We start from the raw sequence: 16,366 nt of genomic DNA, 5'->3' as shown, positions 1-16,366 counted from the left end.
TTTTAACCAATCAATGAGAAGTTCATTAGCCTGTGCCGTTCGCGTTGCACCCCCTTGCCTCGCGACTCGAGAACGGCCTCCATCTCCGGACTCGGTCGAAACCAACCTATCCGCAACAACACCCCCTCGCGTCTCTTCTCGAGGCACCCACAGTCTTGGGGGAGATCGCGCGTCAGTGATAAAATTCAACATTCGACGTACGCGGCACCCCTTAGCGCCCACCGCCCACCCTTCGCAGAGAAACTCGCTCGTTCGTCTTCTCACGCTTTTATTGTTCTCTTTTTATATATATTTTTTTTTTATATATATATATATTTTTTTTTTTTAATAAATGTATGCACACTTTTATTTTTAAATATACGACGTATGCAAATGCTTATCATTTATATTGAGTAACACAAATAATGTGACGTACTATTGACGACACGCGTGCAACGTAATTACATCTCTGCTAATTAGATGCAGCCGATTTCTTAAAACAGATACATTAGTCAAAAGCAATAACCACCGGGAAAGTTTCCGTGTCGGTAGGGTCGTCTCTCGCACACGCATTTGTTGCAGTGTCATTTGTCTCCAATATCTCTCGGTGCCCCTGGGACAGGCACACCTTCGTACGAATCGCCACGGACAATGCATGGAATAAGCCACAATAATAAAAAGAGTCGGCGCGCGGTGTCGCGGTGTCGCGAAGGAAGGGTGACCACTGGCGGTAATAATATTGTCACGATGATTGATACGGCTGTTCTAAAGTTTTGTCGATATTACAACATACGCGGCTATCTTACGAGACGGCTTATTTAATGTTTAAATCGATCCTTAATCTTTATCAGATAAATCTCATCGATAAATCACATTAAAAAATGGAAATAAAATTAAAAAAGAAAAAAAAAACCCGATTTGTAGCAAAAATATCGAACAGAGAATCTGAGAAAATAAAATTCCTGTAGCGATTGATACGTAATAAGAGCATTTATCGACGATTGAAGTTTTTATAACTATCCATTTGCATATTGCATTATTGGATTATCGCAAGATACAAATATGTCAAGCATATGATGAATTCTGAGCGATTCCTATTTCCGCGAAAGCTTATAATAAACAGAGGGCAATAGTATTGACCACAATAACGCGCGCTAGTAATCTAGAATTGTCCCCGAGGGATTTCGAGGTCTTAAACTTCTTTTTTAAGGCTTGATGGATCAGAGCAATTAAAACGGAATTATTAAATGATTATTAATACTATTAGGCTGCGCATACACTTATATAATGAGTCTTATACAATTCGTCGCGTACGACGGACGACACTACAAAAAAAAAAAAAAAAAAAGCAATAAAAATCGTATACGATTGATCGTATCAGTGCACGCGCTGCCTAAGCTGCCTTAGATGATCAAGCGATTAATATTCCGACAGGCTCTCGTATTTCACGATACCGCACAGACATCTCGCTCAAATCGGATTGACGATGTAGTCGTACGTCGTGTGTCACCGGGATTCAAATGTCCAACCCCCGGAACGAACGTTAAAAACGCCTAGGTGCCGGCGCAAGGATCGGTTCCCACGTACGCGATTTTTTTCTTCCGCCGTCATTTGTCTCTAATATCTCCCGACGCCCCCGGGACAGCCGCGCCTCCGTGCGAACCGCCGTAGACAATATATCGAATAAGCCACAATGACAAAAAGAGAGCCGGTACGCGGCGACCGACGCCGTGAAGGAAGGGTGGCGTGGCGGCGATTGTATTGGCCGCGACGGTGGCGGTGTCGGTGGTGTTGCCGAGTGGAAAACGGCGGGGGACAGGGGTGCGCGCAGTGGAAATGAGGAAGACGAAGAGGGTGGACGACCGTGAGAGACGGTAACGGAAAAGAGAGCGAAATGCGGAAAGGAATAAGAGAGAAAGAGAGAGATCGCGTGCGAGAGAGATGGAGAGAAACCACGTACGAAAGGATGGTAGCGGCGAAGGAATGATAGGGCGCGGGGGAGGAAGGAACGATAGGCGGAAAGAGTGGTCGACCGCATAAGGGAGGAAGCGTTCGGAATGAGAGAGGAGGCGCACCATATAAAACCGAGGCGCGCGGAGAAAAAGAGATTTGCATTGCCGGGCCTCGCGATGGGGTAAACTGGGGGCAGGGGAGAGATGGAACGGCTCTCGCAATATATCGGAGGAAGGGGATTTCTGTTGGAGAAGACCGAAGGGGTTGAGTAACGACACGTATCATACGTGGAACCATACACCGGCGGACACGTACGTTCGATATCGCGAGCGTGTTTTTACGTCCAAGTTTCTCCCTTCGCTCCCACCAATTAGACCGCGCGAAGGAGCATCTTCCCCTCTGTCCATACCAGCTGAACACCTTCGAGCTGACGCGGCCGAATAAATTATTATTTCCAATTGCGATCTTGCACTTGATATCGCGTACATATATCTTTTTTTTTTTTTTTTTAATATTTACCTATTAATCGCGTAGCTTTTTTTATTCACGAATCCGCATTAATAAACGATGATATTACAGCTTTATAAAATTTTCGTCCCGATTGAGATCATGCCGCGAATTATTGTATAAAACGTCGACATTGTTCTCATCGAGTCACGCCACAAAATTGTCGAACGGATAATCGCTCCGATCCCTATCTTTTCGCGAAACCACCGCTGCCGCGACGAACCTCGAGTCTCTTCTTCGATCGGAACGTGGGTTTCGGTATTTCCCGACAGTACACCGTCCCGGAATGGCGAAACTCGCAACTTTCTCATTAGCCAGCGCGACAATGCAGTCAGGGCTAGCAACGTGTGTGAGTACATGCAACACACTCGCACCCTTCAATATGTGTCACTACCGGATGGATAATAATGTATGCTTCAGCCCGATCGGCAGTTGTCGCTGGTCACCCTCCGCGATTCGACCTATCGTGCGTGGCATGTGGTGTTAAGCGATGGTACTTTCGTGCACAGGTACGCACGCGTGTGCGAACGCACACACGCGAGATCGCACCGAGGAGGAAGAGCCACCGCATAAATGTCAGGGACCAGCGGCTGAGCATTTCCTATCGAGCATTTCTGTCAATAAGCGCTGCCGCGTACAATGACGGCGATTCGAAAGCTGCTGATTATGAAATAAATGCCTGACTCGCGACCCTCGCAACATTCGCCCGCGCTTATGATCTCCTCTCTGTCTTTCTCGGGAGGGAAATGATTGTTTGCAACCTGCGAGCTTCCTCCGTTTGCGCCCAGACGCCGAGTAAGCCGGCGACGTTGACACTTTCGATACCCGTCAATGGACTCCCAGTGATTTCAGACGGAATACACCAAACCATAAAACAGTTCGTTTAACTTTTCACTTAATATAATATATAACCTTTCTTTTGTTTCAAGATATATATTTTTCTATTAAAATATTAAACTCTTTTAATTTCTGAATCGTTTCGCTAGTTTCGTTACTATTTTTTTTTTTTTTAACATAATAATTATTTACGACATTCGGCGTTTTTTTTCTCGAAATTAAAATAACGTTAGAAAATAATCTACCAATTAAATGACGCGAATAATTAATAATTACATGGTTGTTTCTTAGAATCCTAGATCGTTTCTTTCGGCGAATAAACGAGCAAGCAGAGAAGGGTGCGATTATTGCAAATTTTACTGGACATTGATACGAATACGCTCGGACGTCTTTCCCTTCAATGCCTCTCTTCTTGCCGTCCGGCAATCCATGCCCGTTTCTCTCGTTTCAATATTTCTCTCTGGCGAATGCCCCGACTAATATATGGCTTCTGTCGAGCCACCGCGAGTCGAGTGTGGGTGGGCGTACGTATTCATAAACGCGTAGTCCTCGTAATGCAAATCAGAGAAAGAGCCGGGGAGAGAAAGAGGAATAGGGCGAAGGAGAGATGAGAAGGGAGAAGACTGCGGGAGAAAAAAAAAAGAAAAAAAGAGGGAGAAAAATGACGAACGCGGTTAATATTAATTCTTCGTGGCCGCTGTCCGGTCGATTGCGGATCGTACCGGCGCAGGTGCCGAAGATAGCTAAATCCTTTGTAAACATCGAGGAATTATTAGGTCAACTGTGGAAATAATTTATGCCTGTAACGATTTAATCGTCCTGTACGCCGCGCGAGAACATGCAAGCTTGTTAGGTTTATATATTTAATTTCCATTATCTTTTTATGCTACATTGGCGCATATCACGATGCATTAATGAATATCGATACTTTCGATAAGCGAAAATGACGTGATTTATTTTATTAATTTTTATCCGCTTCAACGAACATTTATACACAATTAATGAAGCTTCGCAAATAATAAATAAGTGGTAATAATTCTCAATGGCTTTTCAATAATATTACGCGCGAAATAAAATTTATCCATTATCGATCTTCGGTACAAGTCTCGATTGTGATAAACTGATGAAAAGAAAAAGAAAAACGATTCAAAAAGAGTTCAGCGCGGCAGCGCTTTAAAGCAAGAATTTTCAACATTTCTAATAATACAAGTTTTTAAAACAATACTGCAGCTCAGGGTGGCTAAACCGCACGAGGAGATGTCGTTCCATTATAAAGGCAATATCGCATGGTCGAGTCTCTACCTGGTATTACTAGCTTTCATAATCTGATGTATATTACGCATAACCGCATGTATCAAGGGTGCAAGAGTAAGAGACGAGGGAAGGTGTGGGAGTGGCAACCAGGAGGATCGCGTACTACCGTATGTATAGGACCGGTTTCGGCAAAGAGTGCCCTCGCCGGTGCTCGCTCGTAATAAGCATAAATCCTCGGAGGCTTATCTAGCGGCGCCCAGAAGAACGCTAAAATAAAATATCATACATTTTGCCTTCTACCCTTCGCGCCGAGGTATGTTACGACCGGCGACACCCCTCTTATCCGCCTCCCTTTGCTACCCCAGCAGTCGCTTTCTCATCCCTCTGCAACTCCGCGCCGTCGTGCATAGCTTCTGTAAGGTAAACATTGGCTTCGATTGCTTAACGGGCGGACTGCTTCGAGAAGTCTTGATTCTCGCGGGCGATTTCAAGAGTTATTGTTGCCCCCATTTACGTAATTGTGTTTAATTAAAAATGTACAAATGTCTACTGTTAATGACTAATTAAATGCTGCTAAAAATGTAATAAAATTTTAATAATCTTCCTTAATTATTTTCCGCGGAAAATTAATTTTTATTATTTTTTTGTTTAAGATATTTTATCGTAATTTTATGATAAAAGATAGATATTTTAAGATTTTTTTTTTTAATTTAATATTTTGCTAGCATTTTAAGATGCCATTGTACGAATAATAACGAATCGCAGTTGACCATATCTCGCTACTTTTTTTCCGGCTATGGCAAAAAATTCAGACACGGCACGATAGGAGGAGCGGGCGCCCTTTCTGTCGGATTTTTGCGAGGGTTTGCGCGTCGATGCAGCGCGAGATGTTGGCCAAAGGCACGTAGTCAGTGTAATGAGGCGAGATACATTCGGCCTCAACTCTCTCCCGCACCCTCTTCCTTCTGCTGCCTTTCTCTTTCTCTCTCCTTCCCCCTTTCTCATTCTCCAGTTCCCGTGAGGTAGTATCGTACCAACGGAGGATGGCTGACGGAGAAGCTCGGTCAGAAACGCGAAGGGGTTCGAGGGAGGACGCTCGAGGGAGGGAAAGGGTTGAGCTCGAAGCCCGATCAGTCATTAGACAAGTGGGTATTCACATATATCGAGTTGTAAAATCGATAGGGGTGTCCGTTAGCCGTGTATCCTGTAAGGAGGGTGTAGTGGGGATGAGATGCGAGCTGATAGAATGAGAGAGACGTGGGCGAAGACGGAGAAAGGACGAATGACCGACCCAGCTATCTCGATGTCGGCCTGACAAAGACAGAAAACGGAAAGCCCCTTTCTCTCCATCTATACTTCCCCTTCGACCCCTTTTGTTGCTTCGCCACCCTCCTGCAGCCCCTAACCGCCCGTCCTCCTTCTACTCCGTCTCCTCCACCTCCTGCCACCGCACGTATCCAGTCCTTGCATATTAATCCTGCCCATAATTCCCACTTCCCAGTTTGGGCAACCCTTCGCTTCGGTTGCTTCAGCTACCCACGTCGGCGGAGTGAAAGGGAAGGAGAATAAGCAGGAGAATGAAAATCGGCGAGATAGAGCGAGAAAGAAGGAGGCAAGCCGCCTCCTATCGATTGGGCTTTCTTTCCGACCTCGGCTTTTAATTGGCATTCTCCTGTGGCGAGAAGAGGAGCGAACCTCCATGGGAGAAAGCTCCACGGCCCAAAGGGGTGCTTTGCCACTAAAGGGGTTGATACCGGCGATCTTTCCTCCCGAGATGCAAAAATGGAATCTTCCTATCGTGACGCGCTGATATCGATTCCCAAGATGAGATTCTGTTAAACTCTCTCGCATGATCTACCGAGATTCAAATTTTCACGATGGATCAAACGATATAACAAAGCACTTCTTTATACATGAAAGATTCATCGAATTTTATAAATCGCTGCTTTTTAGTAAAGCGTGCTCACCAAAGATTCTGCAAATGTTTATAGATTTAATATTTTTTAACGTGTTTTTTTTTTTTTTTTTAATATAATATATCGAATATATTTGTTTCGCGCGGAGGCGTGTATTGCAAAAAAAAAAAAATTATACTTGTATTTAACTCAATTAAGCGCGATAAAAATAAGAATACCCACATTTACAATCTCGATTTTCAGTTACCGAAATAGCGCGTTATTTTCTGTTCATTTGCAGAGTATTTTTAGATCAAACAATTATCTCGTGTCTAATCTTGGAAATAAGCACTGACAAATTTGTTCCGCCTAGCTAACAGCCGGCCACAAAGTAAGGATAACAAATAAGTTGTTAAACTCTAATTTTGACGACGTTTAACTCTATCACGGGTATATCAAGGTAATGGATATAGATGAAAAGAATATTTAAGTATTCTAACGACAACTTATATTTGCGTTTCCGTCGTCCACGTGGGAACGATAATGCGACGACGTGATAGGGAAAAGGAAAACCGTGAAACCGCGGAAAGCGAGAACGTGAGTTTCGACGGCCATGACGATCCCGCACCGACGCATCATTGGCGGACAGACTACGAAATTAATACGAAGCAAACGGCCATCTTGTCCCTGTACCGAATTTACGTACCGTATACGAAAAGGGGTTCTAATGTGCCACGGCGTGTGGATATCGGAGAGCCGCGTTACTCGAGTCACCGCGTCCGTGCATACATTCGCACGTATACGTTACGCGAGCACATACACACGTGCGTATACACACGTAAGGATGAGAAAGCCCGTGGACGTATGCGTGAAGATTGATTATACCGCAGGAGAAAATGTGATCAATAGCTCAACAAACAAAGGCCTCCGACGCCTATATAATGCAAATAGCAAAAATCGCGTAGGATTAAGGGAGCTGCGAAGGGAAGAGGACGTATGGAATCATGGTGAAGGGAGTGGGAGACGGTCAAGAAACAATACGGACGTGTGCGGCTACTTCAAGTTTGCTTGACACCACCGCGTACAGGCAACCCCTGCGCATACCCGCCACGTACCCTTCGACTTCGCACCCTCCGGTTCTTCCCTATGAGCTAGCTCGGAGCCCACCGTCCTCGCTTTAATTTGCATACGACCGATCATGTCTTCCGACTCGCCTTCACATCTTCGTCGCCATACCTCACGACCATCGATCAAGCCCCGATTGTTTTTGCTTCAACTCACCCCCACTTCCCTACCCAGATTGGACGCCTTCGTATCAGGGGTTGCTCGTTGGTCACTACCCCCTACATGTACGTCTCTTATGCGCGCACGCTGACTTTGTGTGCCTGCAGCAGTCGAGAATCTCGTTAACGAGCGGCCCTCCTTCTACCAATGACATTGTTTCAACGTAGAAAACCTGCCAACATCCGCCACCCTCCGCGGCCGTCTCCAACGATAATTCTTTACTCTTACTTTTTTTATTATCTTTATTCTCCTTCAACTTTTCCTCAAAATAAATTAACGATTATTAAATTTCTTTTAAAAATTACTGTTATTTGTTAAAACATGCTCTAGGCAATTAATTTTTTTTTTATCTCCCGCAGAATATTATTTTTAATAACGTATATTATTATTATTCTTTTAAGTAAAATTAATTGTTTAATTAATTTGATATACATATGTATAACGCATTAATTTTAATTTAATCGTACTTAATAACACGATATGAAATTATTCTTTCTTTCTGTTTCATCTCTTAACAGAGATAAAATTATTTGCCATCTTGATTGGACGTGAAATTTAGGACAAGGTTGAAATTTAATACGACAAGTGATCAAGTGATGTATGACGATATCGAGAGTCTACCGTTTTTATGAACTCTTTGGAAACATTAAGTTTAACTTGAAACCTATTATTGATATATACGTGGTTATCTCTAATTATATTAAAACAGTACATAATTATTCTCAATATCTGAGCGAACGAATTAAAGAGACACTTGGCAATTTTCCATATTACTATTATTATATTATGGTAACATGTCAAATTGCATAATTTCAGCTTACGTTAAGACGTGATATTGCAAAATAATCCAATACTACATTTTACTCGCGTAGAAATAAAATTAATATATATATATATATATATGTATTACTTATTCCCGAAATAAATTAAAAAATTTATTAATGGTTTTTGCTTCACATAAAACTTCATAAAATTAAGTACCACTTACATTAATAAAATCGACCGTCATACATGTTGCATACATTATACTATAAAAATATATTGTAATTGCACGTTACATTTACAAATACTTAACACACTTTTAATATCAATACTGGACGTTTAAATAATTGTATATGTAAGTGATTAATAATCCGCGCAATATCATGTCATAAACAATTTCTTTTTCGCGTAGAATGCGTGTGAAAAGAAAGTTCAAAGTAGATTTTGCGTACCGAAATTTCATTAATTCCTACACTTCGCTAATTAAAGAAACATATGGCTACATTTTACACTGTTGATTTCTCGTTTTACTCGCATCGTTAAATCGGAAGTCACGAAAGAGTCAATAGATCTGCTCTCCCGCAACTCCAAACGCCGAGGGGTGATTGTCCGTCACGTAAAAAGAAAAGAAAAAAAAAAAGAAAGGGAAAAAACACGCACCGCCGGTCGCCGCCGCAGGTATTTATCGTAAGTTCGTCGATCGACGTGGTGTTAATTCCACCTGTCCTTCGTTTCAGGTTTCCCTCGTGGCGATAACCTATCCCATCGTCGCTAATGGCAGACATTATTGCGAACGATCGCGGCAACTTCGAAAACTTATCCCTATATAAGCTTCCATCCCCCCCGCCAGTAGCAACCACCCCTTTTCTACCTGATGGTATATCGAACGTCAATGCGTACTTATCTACACCCGTCAGTTCTTACCTGTGTGATGCACGTGTGTGCGGATGTGTGACATCGTCATGTTACGCACTCATGTTCGGTCGCTACTATACACATGTACATACGTATCTATACAAGTGGAAACGGAGCTTCTGGACGTAAGCGCGTATCGATTATAGGTGAAACGGAGGACAATCGACAGGTAGCCGCCCCCGATAAATAAACTAACGAGTAAAAACGTGCAAGTTTACCGCGTGCGTCAAGGCTGTTCGATTTTACGCTACCGCGATGAGTCACGGCGTTACAAGGCGCCAAAGGAATGTACTTAATTTCATTAAATTATAATCGCTCAATCGATACGCGCTATTACGTTCATTACTGCCGGCATAAATCATAAAAAAAAAAGGGTAGAAATTTCTGCGTTTGTAGATTTTAAATAAAATTTAACTGGAGGTCGAAGCTCGCGAGATGCAAAACACGCGTTATCGACATCCGCGGCGGAGATGTGAATTTTGCAAAAATTGGAGTCGTTGCTTCTCGATTAACCTGCGGAACGCGGAAAAAGAGGCAACACCTCGGTGAGAAAAAACAATTGGTATGATCTCGTTCGCGTAGCTTGTTGCATCGTGTGCGCCAACGTACTCGGCTTTAAAATCGTCCCACCCATCCTCTCGTTGATCGGTTCTCTCTCTCTCTCTCTCTTTTTCTCTCTCTTTCTGCGCTTGCATTCTGCCCTTCCCATCGTTCTGCATCCCCCGCGCACACGCATTCACGTAAACCCTTGCAGAACACGTGGATAGGTTTCGAGTGCTCGCAATTCATCGCGATTGATTGCGGCACAGTGGCAACACAACGATTGCCGCACGCTCTATTCGTCGCGATAATTTTTTGCCGCACCGTTGCTGCCACTCGATTCTTTCAACATCTCGGATTCATCCTCGTTATAAAAATGGAAAAACAAGACGGCGCGGTCGCGCTGTAATTATTATGTGCGGATCGATGATGCATTAATGAGGAACGGATGTATCTTCGTATACGGTCGCTGCGGGCGATACCGTGGATATAAATGTCATTGATTCTTTTATAACCTGCAGGCTATACTTAATTTTTTCCGCTAATTAGTATTTTACAGTGTTATTCATTCTCGCGACATCGAGAAGTATCCTTGAAAACTATTTATTAAGTACTTTTATCGTCAAAAACTGCATATTAATTTTATTTTATGGAAGTTACAAACGCACAGAATTTTTAAAGAAAATTAATTTTTTTGCGAATCTCCTACTGATAACAAGATAGCCGCGAAATCATATTTATTATCTAATTAAATCTCAAGTGTCGATGCTACGTGATAGACGATGACACACGTGCTCAATTATTACCGATACGATAATTGGATGACAATTCAACGATTCGATCGATCCGATTGAAACTTTATACGTAATTTAATCCACAGTAATTACATTCAGACTCGCCAAGATTTAAAGTTATCCTCTCTTAAGCGTCCGCTATTGATTTCCGTATATATTCCCGATAAAATTAATAAAGAGCTTCTGGTAAGCTCCTTACTAGGTTCGGTCCCAGATAAACGATGCTCGAGGCGAATCGCGAAGGAGGGAGAGGAACTCGTAAATGTGATTCTATATTTGCGTCGATGATAATGTAGTTACGTTCCATCTTCATTTAATCGCTTCGAGTCGATTTCCTGATGAGCGACGCAAAAGTACTCGGCGATATTTCAGGAAGTAGAAAATTTCTGTGATTTATATCGCGCGATGTCTTTCTTAATGCGGGGAATTCTGTCGCCGGTATCATTTAATAAACATACATAAACACCGCGTTAAAGAGTATATTAACTTGCCAGGCTGATTTTGTACGATTTATATTACTAATATGCAATTATGACGAATGTGATTTTATCAAACGTTTAACGAAGTCGTTATTGCTATTTTCAGATCAACCAGTTGGTTGAGGAAGTGTCCAGGTTACAACAGAGCCTACAACGTCTTCAGGAAACAAGTGCGCAAGCTACGGCGCGGCTTGAGGAGGAACTCGAAGTGCGCAGGCAGCATATTAATAGACTAGAAAGCAAATTGGAACGGCAGAGGGACTACGATGACCTAAAACGCGAAATCAGTGTACTAAGATCAGTAGATCTTTCGCAAATACCAACCGGTGAACCTGGAAAAAGCTTGGAACATCTTCTTATGGAGCGTTTCAAGGCGCTCCAACAAGCCGAAAATTTGAAACCCTCCAACACACCCGACGCACTCGGTAAGTGGATTAACGATATATTTCACTTAATAAAATCATTACATCAAAAATTAGCGAAATACATTAAGATATATATATTAAAAAAATTTAATATAGAATAGATTTGCAAAGTCGGGTTAGTTAATTTCCAGCATGTAATATAATTTGCATTCGACAAGTTTTATCAAAAAAAGTAAAATAATTAATAATATATTTAAAATTAAGATTATAACGTTAATTAATCGGGAGCATACAGCGAGTAAATATATTGTAATGTAATATTTATATAGAGAAATATATCGTGTAGTACTCTTTGATCTTAAAATGAAAAAAAAACAGTAAAGAAAAAGAGAAAAAAAAAAAAAAAAAAGAAGTAACGAGGTGTCGGTAGGTCGGTCACACCTCAGCGATTTCGCTTCTAATTCTTACGCTACCGCTCTGATCTTCGGTCTCCGACTCTCTCTCTTCGAGGCTCCGTCGACGGGCTTTTATCATCGAGTAACAATGAAAAGGACACGAGTCACGCAACGCGGACGCAAGAACGCTTCTATAGCATAAACGAGGGATGACTGAAGGAGCTTATCGGAAAAGAGAATATCAAAAAATAACCCTGCTTGCAATTGTGTTCGCACTTTTCTCTGACTCTTTTCATATCGCTCTCTTTTTCTCTCTCTCTTTTTCCCTCTCTTTTTTCTTTTTCTTCTTCTCTCTATCTCTCTGTCTCTACCTTTTATACTACCTTCCCGTTTACTTTATCTCTCTATCTTCTTCTCTGTCCAATTAATTTCTGTTTTATAATTTTCCTATCATATCTACTTCTCTTTCATATACATATCTCATTTCTCCCGACTTGGATGCTTAGGCTGCACTTTTTCGAGCCATTCTCTCGCTAATATTAACGTACATTCGTGGAAGGTACTAACGCAACCGAACAAACGTTAGCCTTTATCTTTCTCTCTTATAGGCCTACCCTGTCTTTTACCGAATATTCCAAATGCTCCTCTCTTGCCCGCGTAAAGGGTCCTCTAAACCGCTCTTCCCTCCCATTTCCATTCGTACACTGGGAAACGCAAACTTCGTGCACGCAAATTTGTGGATGATATTCGCAATATTTGCCCGGGCCGAGCCATTGTTTCGGGGACAGAGTTTATTATGAATCGATCCAAGCTGACAGAGAGAGCGCGCGACGAAAAGGAATGAGAAAGAGACACTATACATGCAGAGAGCCAGAGGGATACTGCAACGTGTCGCCCCTTCTAAATCAAACCGACCGAATCCGTCCTTCTACGTCGTCGTCGCTCGTGTTTCCTATCTTTCTGATCCCGTTATTACTTCCTTCAATCGTAATGGAGTAAGAGCGCCGACATAAGAATCTTTACATAAATATTGCAAACATTTCGTACGCCGAGATTACGTAGTAACATAATATTTTTTTTTTTTTTTTTTAATTATAGTGGCACTTAAAAAAAAAAAAAGTCATAAAATATTTCCCAGACGATTACGTAGAAAAATTTCTTCCCAATCCTGACATTCCGTACTCTGACATTCGCGACAAACACGTCGTAATAAAAAAAAAAAAAAAGGCTATCTTATTTGGCGCGATTTCTTGAATCCGCGCGCGTCATCGCGATTAATCTTTAACGCGAGATGGACGGTATCCTTACGTCCACAATTTTTTTCCGGACAATCGGCAACCGTCTCCACAGTCTTCCTCTCGTTGGCGTCCACGTCGTTCCTCGTTTGTACACTCAAGCGTGGATTGTAATTCGACGAAGCGTCGAAAAAGAGAGTCTCGGTCATTCGTCCCGGAAGATGCTGAAGAAAGCCGAAGTGACCGATCGATTTCGTATTTCGAAAGAGACAGCGCGGACGGGCTGGCGATCAGAACGGGATCACAACATCGCGAACTGAAGTTAAGTTGAGTGTCATGTACGCGTGAGATCGTGCTGACGGGGTCCCTTGTGTTTTTGGTGGTTGCAGGTGGATTATCATCACCCCTGCAGCGCGCCTCGACCGCCTCGCCCCACGGGGTCGGAGGTGTGCCACCTACGTCCCATGTGTCCTCCCAACAACCACCGCCACCACCTCCGACAGCAGCTTCCCTTCCTCCACGTTCCACCCCAACGCCTTCTTCGGCCACTTCGACGACTTCGAGCCTTCTCTTTCCACCACCTCTCCAGAACGTCGAAACCTTCGGCTCGTTTCTCGGTGAAGAAATTGTTGCTAATTGGAGGCGGACATTGGAAAGATCTATCATGAGCCAACAGCAGCAGCAACAACAACAGCAGCAGCAGCAGCAACAGCAGCAGCAGCAGCAGCAGCAGCAACAGCAATCACAGCCATCTCAATTAAGTCAGTTAACTCAGCAGCAACAACAATTGCAACAAGCCCAACCGCATATGAGTTTACATCCGCCAACAACGCAAAGTAATTTAAATCATCTTCCATCACCGGGCGCGGATCCGTCATCTACCTCGAATACTCCGGTAAAATCGAACACGCCGATCGGTACAACGCCTCTGGGCAGTCTAGACGTCACTGAGAAAGCGCCAACGCCGGTATCGGGACACGAAACGCCGGCACCTCCGACACCATCGTCCACAACCGCCTTGACGTCGCCGCCGAGCTTCCAACCACCGACGTCGCTGGTGGAAACTAGCACTCCTTCGGCTTCCATCAATGGCAGCGGTCTGACACCCGGCGTACCGAGTGCACCGCCCCCGAAAAGTCCGCCCGATCAAGAATCATGTCACAATAATAATAATAGCCATCATTTGGCGAATAATAATATCGGCGGGCTGAGCGTTCTCGACACGCTGAAGAGTCCGTTTCGATTTGACGACCGAACGTATCCGTTCCGATTCGGCGACGAATTCGGTGCCGCCGGTATGGCCGGCCGATTGGGCGAATCTCTTATTCCGAAAGGCGATCCTATGGAGGCGAGACTACAGGAAATGCTACGTCATAATATGGACAAATACGCTTCGCAAAATCTCGACACTCTTCATATAGCTAGGCGGGTGCGTGAACTGTTATCGATACATAATATCGGTCAAAGACTATTTGCCAAATACGTTCTTGGGCTAAGTCAAGGCACGGTCAGCGAGTTGCTTAGCAAGCCTAAGCCTTGGGACAAATTAACTGAAAAGGGACGCGACAGTTATCGGAAGATGCACGGTTGGGCTTGCGACGAGAATGCCGTACTGCTGCTCAAGTCCCTGATCCCTAAAAAAGGTGAGTACCGATGATCATCAGTTCCAGCTCATTTTCTTTTTCTCTCTCATTCTCTTTCTTTTTCTCTCCGTTTCTTACTAATAATATTTTAATTTTTATTTCAATCGTTTCGTATAATTTTTCGACGCGCCTCTGCGTAACGTCCGACACGACGAAGGCTGGATCGTCTGACGTTTCGATGTTCATGAAGACGGACGAGACAACGTAATTACACATGCCGCCACATTGTAGCAGATACCTGTGGCAATCGTGATTAATTTTATTTTCTTATACGCTCCACAAGCACGATATATCGTATTTTATTTTCTTCTACGCTCCACAAGCACGATATATCGTATATTAATTTACGATAAAATTTAGCACGATTATTCGAAAATGCGCGTTTGAATCGCTTGTTATTTTAAATGTGCAATTACGTTGAATTACATTTCGTCTAATTTTTAAAATAAAAACCGACCAACCACTCCTATAAAAAAAAAGAAAAAAAAAAAAATTGCGCAAACAAACAAATAAACGAATAAATCAACCTCTGCCTTTGTCGTCGACGATGGACTTATCGATTGACCTGACTCTTGAAAATCTTCCGCCTCGCACTGCCAATAATCCATTTCGCCGAATCACTAACCATAAGCTATCAGCTAACCTTTCGACTGCCTAACGCGGGCCCAATGGTACTTCGGTTCCCTCTAACTGCACCGCGGGAAAGGAACGCTCAAGAGATCGCATCCCTCTTCGTGCACACGCAAAGTATCATTAGGAAGTTAAGTATGCGTTGGTGACATCGTGCTTTCATTATAATTAAGCGAAGGATGAGACGATAAATTTTGCAAATCATCGATAGTAGTCGATTGTTGCGAAATAATGTATGATTTTGCAGAACGTTGCAATAATTATACATAAATAGAATTAGCTAATTGTTATAAGTAATGTATAATTGTGAAACAGATGTACACCGATACGTCGTTATATCGTGGTTGTTATTAAAGCCACATTGTGCTCAATGTCTGCTGCAAAAAAAAAAAAAAAAAAAAACGCCATATCTATAGTTGAACAACTGTAGTCTTAATTAAATTACGCAGCTCGTTGGCATACCTTACTCGCTATCGATTGTATGCTGCGTTTGGCAGCCATATTGTTTAGACTAATAGCTCCTGGGAATAGGAAGTCCCGGATGAGCACCGAGTAGGAATGAGATGTATAAAGGATGTATAGAAAGGGGAGAGACGAGAGAAGAAAGGAAGATCCAGTGGAGAACATAGAAATCCTAAACTCGACTCGCTCTTATCGCGGCGGGCAATGTACACTTTTTCGTTTGCTGATTTCCTCAATTATAACGAATAAATAATATTTTATCTACATTCCATAGCGATTAAAAATACGCATTCTTCCTCGTGATATCGAAATTTATTTTTAACGAGCGTGTAAAGATCGTAACAAGTGTTTCCTTCGTTCACGATATGCTCTGCCGATAGTAATGTGCGTTACAAACTCCCGATACACGGCCGCGCGGTCCCTTCCGCTTTTTTGTA

The 16,366-nt window shown here is 42.8% G+C and overlaps 1 protein-coding gene across 4 annotated transcripts in view; it reads left to right on the top strand.

Moving 5' to 3' along the window:
• Cut (homeobox protein, cut) overlaps window positions 1–16,366 on the top strand; it is a 131,870-nt gene that overhangs the window by 101,463 nt on the left and 14,041 nt on the right. For all 4 annotated transcript variants that reach the window (XM_070663477.1, XM_070663479.1, XM_070663478.1 and 1 more), the window contains 2 exons: window positions 11,306–11,624; window positions 13,584–14,837. In XM_070663477.1, the coding sequence (XP_070519578.1) occupies window positions 11,306–11,624; window positions 13,584–14,837 (1,573 nt within the window). The remainder of the gene's footprint in view (window positions 1–11,305; window positions 11,625–13,583; window positions 14,838–16,366) is intronic.

This window comes from Cardiocondyla obscurior, linkage group LG11 (genome assembly GCF_019399895.1).
Source record: "Cardiocondyla obscurior isolate alpha-2009 linkage group LG11, Cobs3.1, whole genome shotgun sequence".
NCBI lineage: Eukaryota > Metazoa > Arthropoda > Insecta > Hymenoptera > Formicidae > Cardiocondyla > Cardiocondyla obscurior.
Note: the sequence above shows the minus strand (reverse complement) of the source record. Positions and strands in the feature narration are given on the sequence as shown.